Below are 9,087 nucleotides of genomic sequence, written 5' to 3'. Positions count from 1 at the left end.
TGAAAAGATGGATAATTTTTTTAGAGGAGTTTTCCCCAAAAATAATTTATAAACAACAACATTCTGCAGAAAGTAGTAATGAGTATCAAATTCATGAAAAAAATCCTTTGAATAATTTTAAGCAACAGATAGTAATTGATAATGGTGCAAGAATTACTGTCTTAGAGACGATGACCACTTTTATTAAAAGAATATGTGAATCCAAAAGTAGTTACAGGAATATTTTGCACACCTGAAGTGCTATTTGAAATAAAAACATTTTGAAGAAGACATTTTCTACGGTAAAATTTTTTTATACTAACTATTTCCTAATGAAATATGTAATTTAAAAAAAAAAACAAGGAACGGTAATTGAGCAAACTTATAATAGAGCGCACAGAAATTATAGTGAAAATTTGGCACAACTTAGGCAGCAATATTATTGGCCTTTAATGATAAAACAATTTAAACAGTAGCATACTTGTATTTAATAGTAATAAATAAGAAAGACATCCAAAACTAATTCTAATAGGGGAAGCACCAATACCAAAAAAAAGGTGAACAACTCCACATATGTAGATATTTTTTCGCACAAAACTTAAATTTTTTATACACTCAGTCCTTTTTTTACGCGATTTTTGGTTCTGCCACTAATCGCGTAAAAAAAAATCTCGTAAAAATGGTTAGTTTTCCAATATTAACTGACGAATTGGTTCCAAATATAAAAAATATCGCGTATAAAAAAAAAAATATTCAAAAACAATACAATAAGTTTCAAATTTCAGACTTATGATTTACTCATTCATAACAAAATAAAAAATACAAAACAAAAACCATATATGTATGTATAAAAGAGAAAAAAATAGAAAATAGGTAGATTTATTGAAAAAACCGTTGAATGCTGTTTAATCACTGTCATTATCCGTAGTGGAAATTATTCTTAGCCGCTTATTTTGATGGCCGGCACTGATATCACTAGAATTTGTATCAGAATCAATAGTAAGAACTATGGATTGATGTTCTGATTGACTTAGCATCTCCGACTGAGTTTGCACCATAAATTCAGTTAATTTTGTTTGAATGCTTCTTTTTGGACCCAATAAATTCCGATGTAGTTCTTTATATCTTAACATGCAGAGACTCAATTCTTTTTGAAAAATTCGTGCACGTTCGGCATCAGTATCATTTGCTACAAAATAATTTTCCAATTCTGCTGCAAGTTTAAGACCAAGCAAAAAACGAAAAAAAAACAATCGCGTTAAAGCGAGAGATTCGCGTAAAAAAGGGAATTTGCGCTGCAAAAATAACCACGTTAAAGTGAAATAGCGTAAAAAGAGATCGCGTAAAAAAAGGACTGAGTTATTCATATTCCAAATTTCTAATTGTAAAACATATGGAGAAGATAAATAAAGAGTTAAATGAAATTTAAAAGAAAAAGCTTTGGAACTGTTACAATCATTTCCAGATGTTAAAAGTATAGTTATTGATAGTGAACCAGGCTTAAGTATGATGCAGTTCAAGTCTTTAATGGGGAGTAAATATACAAATTTATTATTGTACTCCACACAGTAAAGTAATGATCAAAGACAGAAAGAGTTCATTCAACACTGATTGAAATTTCTAGCTGTTTAAAGCAATAACACTGCTTAATACGTAATTTTGAATAAATTATGAGAGCAGTTCAACAGTATAATAAAAAAATTCATTCTGTAACAGGTAAAAATCTTGGAATATTTTATTTATTAATGAAGCCCTAGAAAATATGAAAAATGTGTTGCAGAATGCACAAGAGAAAATACGTCTTCTTCTTCTTAATTGGCGTAGAAACCGCTTACGCGATTATAGCCGAGTTAACAACAGCGCGCCAGTCGTTTCTCCTTTTCGCTACGTGGCGCCAATTGGATATTCCAAGCGAAGCCAGGTCCTTCTCCACTTGGTCCTTCCAACGGAGTGGAGGTCTTCCTCTTCCTCTGCTTCCCTCGGCGGGTACTGCGTCGAAAATACTAGAAAAAATAAATTAAACCCCAAATACAAAAATACAAGTAGTAATAGAAGATTTGGAGGATGGAGTCATGTGTAGAAGTTCACGCAAGTGAGGAAAGTTCTCTGATCGCCATTCACTTGGGAGTGGCCAGAAACGATTCTTTTACACATGGCTCAAGCAGCTCACTACTTCCGGTCTTTGACCAAGTATCCTCTGGGTAGCCTAAGAACATCCGTTCGAAGGCGAGCTAAAGTGAGAAGGCGAAACATTCCCTACAAGGGTTGTGCGCTGGGTTTGGGACCCGCCACGTAAAAAACACCCCCAGTGAAGAGCTACAACCAGTCTCGGATGAGAGACCCCCCTTTTTATGACGACCATGGCAAACGAAATAAGGACTACGAATTGAGGGCATGCACCTGGAATGTCCGAACCCTTAATTGGGAAGGTGCCGCTGCCCAGCTGGTTGATGTCCTCGTAAAGACAAAGGCTGACATCACCGCCGTCCAAGAAATGCGATGGACGGGACAAGGACAGAGACGAGTAGGTCCTTGTGACATTTACTACAGTGGCCATATAAAGGAGCGCAAGTTTGGTGTAGGATTCGTGGTGGGAGAGAGACTCCGTCGCCGAGTACTATCATTCACTGCGGTGAATGAACGTCTAGCCACAATCCGCATCAAAGCGAGGTTCTTCAACATATCGCTGATTTGCGCCCACGCCTCGACGGAAGAGAAGGACGATGTGACCAAAGATGCCTTCTATGAGCGCTTGGAGCGCGCTTATGAGAGCTGCCCCCGCCACGATGTCAAAATCGTGCTTGGCGACTTTAACGCCAGGGTGGGCAAAGAAGGTATCTTTGGCACTACGGTCGGTAAATTCAGCCTCCACGACGAAACATCCCCAAATGGGTTGAGACTGATCGACTTCGCCGGGGCCCGAAATATGGTTATCTGTAGTACTAGATTCCAGCATAAGAAGATTCATCAAGCTACCTGGCTGTCTCCGGATCGAAAAACTACCAACCAGATCGATCATGTTGTGATAGACGGAAGACACGTCTCCAGTGTTTTAGATGTGCGTGCGCTCCGAGGTCCTAACATCGACTCGGACCACTATCTTGTTGCAGCTAAGATTCGCACCCGCCTCTGTGCAGCAAAAAACGCGCGCCACCAAACACAAGGAAGGTTCGACGTCGAGAAGCTGCAATCACAACAGACAGCCGAACGATTTTCTACTCGGCTCGCACTCCTGCTCTCTGAGAGCACTCGTCAACAACTCGGTATAAGGGAACTGTGGGACGGCATTTCAAACTCCTTACGTACAGCTGCAACCGAAACCATTGGTTTTCGGAAAGTGCAAAAGAACAGCTGGTACGACGAGGAGTGCCGTGTCGCAGCGGAGAGAAAACAGGCTGCCTACCTCGCAACGTTACGATCGACCACTACACGTGCGGGATGGGATAGATACCGAGAGTTGAAGAGGGAAGCGAGACGCATTTGTAGATAGAAGAAGAAAGAGGCTGAAATGCGTGAGTACGAAGAGCTTGATAAGCTGGCCGACAGGGGTAATGCTCGAAAATTCTACGAAAAATGCGGCGGCTTACGGAAGGTTTCAAGACCGAGCGTATTCCTGTAGAACCCCTAAAAGGTGATCTAGTCACTGATGCCCAGAGCATACTTAAATAATGGAGGGAACACTTCTCCAGCCTGCTGAATGGCAGTGAACGCACAACACCAGGAGAAGGAGAACCCGATTCCCCAATCGATGACGATGGAGCAGACGTTCCATTACCCGACCATGAAGAAGTTCGAATAGCAATTGCCCGCCTCAAGAACAACAAAGCGGCAGGGGCCGACGGATTGCCGGCCGAGCTATTCAAACACGGCGGCGAAGAACTGATAAGATGCATGCATCAGCTTCTTTGTAAAATATGGTCGGACGAAAGCATGCCCAACGATTGGAATTTAAGTGTGCTATGCCCAATCCATAAAAAGGAGACCCCACAATCTGCGCCAACTACCGTGGGATTAGCCTCCTCAACATCGCATATAAGGTTCTATCGAGCGTATTGTGTGAAAGATTAAAGCCCACCGTCAACAAACTGATTGGACCTTATCAGTGTGGCTTCAGACCTGGCAAATCAACAGCCGACCAGATATTCACCATGCGCCAAATCTTGGAAAAGACCCGTGAAAGGAGAATCGACACACACCACCTCTTTCGTCGATTTCAAAGCTGCTTTCGACAGCACGAAAAGCGAGCTGCCTTTATGCCGCGATGTCTGAATTTGGTATCCCCGCAAAACTAATACGGCTTTGTAAACTGACGTTGAGAACACCAAAAAAAGCTCCGTCAGGATCGGGAAGGACCTCTCCGAGCCGTTCGATACCAAACGAGGTTTCAGACAAGGCGATTCCCTATCGTGCGACTTTTTCAACCTGCTTTTGGAGAAAATAGTTCGAGCCGCAGAACTAAATAGAGAAAGGTACAATCTTCTATAAGAGTGTACAGTTGTTGGCGTATGCCGATGATATTGATATCATCGGCCTCAACACCCGCGCCGTTAGTTCTGCTTTCTCCAGGCTGGACAAGGAAGCACAGAAAATGGGTCTGGCAGTGAACGAGGGCAAGACGAAATATCTCCTGTCATCAAACAAACAGTCGTCGCATTCGCGACTTGGCTCTCACGTCACTGTTGACAGTCATAACTTTGAAGTCGTAGATAATTTCGTCTATCTTGGAACCAGCATAAACACCACCAACAATGTCAGCCTAGAAATCCAACGCAGGATAACTCTTGCCAACAGGTGCTACTTCGGACTGAGTAGGCAATTGAGAAGCAAAGTCCTCTCTCGACAAACAAAAACCAAACTCTATAAGTCACTCATAATTCCCGTCCTGCTGTATGGTGCAGAGTCTTGGACGATGTCAACAACGGATGAGTCGACGTTGCGAGTTTTCGAGGTTTCGAGTTCACTCGAGCTCTGAAAGTATTCGACGCAGTACCCGATGGGGGAAGCAGAGGAAGAGGAAGACCTCCACTCCGTTGGAAGGACCAAGTGGAGAAGGACTGAGTTGTGAGGTTTACTTTGTGAGGTTATTCTTGCTCAAACCACACAGGAAAAAAGCACAAAACACTTACCACTTGAAATGAAAAGCACTTTGCTGTGAACCAGCTGTTTTACAAAAACAAACAAGACAAAATAAAGAAATGGAGAGCCAGGTAAAGTGAATAATTTTGAAAATATGTTAAATTTGGTGAATATATATCTAATAATTTAATTTATTTTTAAGTTTTCAAAATGTGACAGAACAACTCATAAATATATTTTTTTATTCGCACATGTATTAAATACACACATACATACATACATATTTACATATAAAATCTTGACCGAATTATTTACTTTTTATTCATACATACATACAAGGAAGTAAAATTTATTTCAATAAAATAATTGCAAATTTATTTAAAAATATTGAAATTAACATAGGGCATGAGCATAGACCTGTTACATTCTAAAAAGTACATCTCCAATCCTCTTAAGACGAACCATATGTCTCATGTTACACATTTATAATATACTAATAGATACATATGTTCATATCACATTATTAACTCCCCCACATCTAAATTGAAGCGTCCTGTTTTAAAGAGGAATAGTGCTTGATTCTTTCCATCATTTGATCTATGGGCTTGGCTTGCTTTTGCATTGGTACGAGTATTTGTTCAATGTTAATTTTAACCTGTTTGCTCTTATTCTATTTGGTAATAATATCATTGTGAGAGGAAAGGAAGGCACAAAAGACATAGATGAAATCGTTTCTTGTCTAAAGAATACTGCAAAAAAAGAAAAGTGATGAAAAGTATTGAATTATACACTGATGACATCTTTTATTATACCATGCTCAGACCGACACTTGATCACACGATTTCGGCTGTTGAATGGATTATCCCACTAATCTTAAAAATTTATCAAGATTTCGCCATACAAAAATGACAGTTCCAAATCACTTCATTGAAATGATTTGAAACTGATCCACGCTAAATCTCTCTGTGCGACTCTGATTTTGCGCAATCTACTTGTCAGCACTGGAAATCTTTACATTATCACAGCTGATGCTGAATGCTGAATGTAAACAAACAAGACAAAGAAGACAAAAAAATAAAACTAAAAATTGCCGTTGATTACAAATCAAATTACAAAGTAAAAAAAATATGGAAAAAACTCAAAAAAAGAAACGAGCTATGTGGAGTGAGGCTGCCGGGGCCGACTTAATCGAGGTGTGGCAACAAAAAATGCCAGAGCTGCGATCAACGCGGAAAAATAACCACATATACGAGGAAATGTCATGTATGATGCTTTTGGCTGGACACGAATATACGTCCAGTGAGATTAAAATTAAATTGTACAATTTTACCAACAAATACAGGTAAGTAATATATTATGAGGTCAACATATAAATTAAATATTTTTTTTTTTATTTTTAGACAAGAAAAGCAGAAAATTGGCCCATCGGGTGGCTCCCCTAGTCGGTGGAAATATTATGAGGCGGTCCACCAAGCAGTAGGTGGTTTCAAAAGTTTTTGTTCCGCCGAACTTGTAGAGGATAGCATTGTGGGTAAGTTTTAAGCGCATTGGAGTAGATTTCAATATTCATAACAAAATGAAAAACGGTTATGGAATGTTTCCTTACATTTTTATTTGTTTCTTCTATTTTTAGTTGACATGGAACCAATTTACATTGAGGACGATGCATAAGGAGAGCCGCCGCTCCCAAGCCCAAGCGATGGACCTTCTACGTCGCGTGGTTGCGCTCGGCCATCATCAAGCGATGCTGTAAAAAAGAAAAAATCAGGGTTAACAATAATGGAGGAAATGAAGGATGACTTATTAAAGGCGACTGAGGCGATGAAGGCAGCCGATGAAAAGCGTCTTTCTCTCCTACAAGAATATATAAACGATTCAAATGAAGTGAAGGATGCTTTCATCGACTTCCTTCGTCGCCAAAACTAGATTCAAAAGTATGTGAATGAAAATGAAAATATATATGTAATATATAAAATATATATATAAATGAATACGAAAATGAAAAATAAATATAAACATGTAAATGAATACGAAAATATACACATACATATGTAACATATATAAAATATAGAAATATCTGTTTTTTTTTTTGTACAAGAATTAAATTAGGAGATATGTAAGTATGGATCGGTTGAGATTTAATAATATTTCAAAGTTGAATGTAATAACTCACCGAAATACGAAACGAACGCTTGGCTTATTTCCTCTGCTCTTGGGTTGACATTTCCACAAATGTTAGAGACGTCTTCTGGCAACTGCCGAGATTCGTTTTCGATTTGTTGTACTGCAATCCACTTTTCATTAATTTCATCATTTTTCTCATTTAAAAAGTTGTGCAAAACGCAGCACGCTTTTATGATGATTTTCGTGTTGGCCATGTGGTTATCCAAGCCTTTTCCAACCCGTCTAAACCTTCCCTTTAAATGGCCGAAAGCATTCTCCACTACTCTTCGGCATTTCGAGAGTACATAAGTAGTTCAATTTTTTTTTATCCAAAGGTTGGTTTACACAAAATGGGTACGGTTTCATCAAATGTTCATCAAATTTGAACGCAGAGTCGCCCAACAAAACGACTGGAACATTAACTGACGATATTTGTTTACTCATGTCTTTAAATATAGTAGATTGTGTCAACTCGCTTTTTAAAGATGATCTCTCAAATATTGAAGAGTCATTACAACGGCCTGGACTACCAACGTTGATGTATATAAAGCGACATCTATAACATTAAATAAATATATTAGGTGTTTAAACGAGCTTCATGAAAAAACTTACCTTGCATCTACTAAAGCCAAAAGTACTGTGGAATACCAGCCTTTGTAATTGTAGTAGTCAACAGCATCTTCTGCAGCTGGGCGAACTTCTATATGACAACCATCTAAAACTTAAAAATATATAAAAACTCAAATGTAAAAAATTTAACTTATTACCTATAGCGCCTAACACTTGAGGGAAACCCAATGACTCAAAAATATTTAAACACTCGCGCAATTGAATTTCGTTCATTGGGAATTTCTTCAAATACAAAGGCCACAAACAACGCCAGACTTCATGACAGAAATCAATTAGAATGGAGCAGACAGTGCTTTTTCCAATTCCGAACATATTTCCAATTGTTCGGTATTCTGCAGAAGAGCCAAGAGCATATAAAGCAATAGCAATGCGTTTCTCTAATGGAATTGCTTTGCGGTAGTTAGTGTTTTTCTTTTCCAAACCTTTCAACATAATGCACAATTTAATAAAAGAATTGCGCTTCATTCGGAAGTTGTTTTTAAAAAACGCATCAGAATTCACCTGGCAGTCGACTTCCCAAAACATTTGGCCACGAGTCTGAACTATATACACATTATAATTAAACGAAGTTATAATACCAATATTTATATATGTATGTACTTGCCTTTATCCAAATAGACCTTGTTGAATTTGCTCCATATAGACTACACATTTTTAGTGCTACGTGTTCATACAGCAAACGTTTCATTGCTAAGCGGTTAGAATCAAACAATTCCCAAATTATTTCCATTGAGCGGAGATAATTTAGAAAAAATAAGACAATTTTTATAACAAGGTACGACATTACAATGTTTTCTTTAATAAATACTTTGATGTTTATGGCTGAATGTCAAAAACATCTGATTTATAAATCACTAACGGCAGTAAGAACACTGTTGGGTTATGAAATGCTTAAATGTAATCTAATCTTTTAAATTTTCGGTCTGAACATGGTATTACATTAATATATTATATCAAACATAAAATTATTGGGCTTTTTTTTGGTAGAACGTTGCTCTCTAAGAGGCTGGTCACTTCGTCTTAAAGGTGTTTGATTGCAGGAATTTACCAAGGCATTAGCCAATGGGTTTGGATGTCCCCGAAGTTTAGAAATACATACATATATCTCATTCTGCTGTCTTCTATCTCCTTCTTTACTATAGGGATATCAAGACCTTTATGAAGGTTTTCATTACGATGTACCATGGCGAACCTGTGATTGTTCTAAGCATTTTAGATTGCATTGTATAACAGCACTTT

The 9,087-nt window shown here is 38.2% G+C and overlaps 1 protein-coding gene and 1 pseudogene across 1 annotated transcript; one reads left to right on the top strand and one right to left on the bottom strand.

Moving 5' to 3' along the window:
• The first annotated feature begins 6,179 nt into the window (after positions 1–6,179).
• LOC120781606 lies at positions 6,180–6,981 on the top strand (annotated as a pseudogene).
• LOC120781605 (putative nuclease HARBI1) lies at positions 6,699–8,581 on the bottom strand. Its single transcript, XM_040113841.1, has 5 exons — positions 8,453–8,581; positions 7,986–8,385; positions 7,831–7,933; positions 7,229–7,774; positions 6,699–6,802 (listed from the first exon to the last, which is right to left on the bottom strand). Exons 1-4 carry the CDS (start codon positions 8,576–8,578, stop codon positions 7,462–7,464), a joined length of 942 nt encoding a protein of 313 aa, XP_039969775.1. The 5' UTR covers positions 8,579–8,581; the 3' UTR covers positions 6,699–6,802; positions 7,229–7,461.
• Between the last annotated feature and the right edge of the window lie 506 nt (positions 8,582–9,087).

Source organism: Bactrocera tryoni, unplaced genomic scaffold (assembly GCF_016617805.1).
Source record: "Bactrocera tryoni isolate S06 unplaced genomic scaffold, CSIRO_BtryS06_freeze2 scaffold_7, whole genome shotgun sequence".
NCBI lineage: Eukaryota > Metazoa > Arthropoda > Insecta > Diptera > Tephritidae > Bactrocera > Bactrocera tryoni.
Note: the sequence above shows the minus strand (reverse complement) of the source record. Positions and strands in the feature narration are given on the sequence as shown.

Bases quoted from the DNA above. Each gene is read 5' to 3' on its own strand.
- LOC120781605 (XM_040113841.1), bottom strand. From the start codon at position 8,578: ATGGAAATAATTTGGGAATTGTTTGATTCTAACCGCTTAGCAATGAAA. The intron at 7,934-7,985 runs GTAATAAGTTAA...TTTAAGTTTTAG, and splicing joins TCAAGTGTTAGGCGCTATAG to ATGGTTGTCATATAGAAGTT. The intron at 7,775-7,830 runs GTAAGTTTTTTC...TTAATGTTATAG, and splicing joins TTGGCTTTAGTAGATGCAAG to ATGTCGCTTTATATACATCA.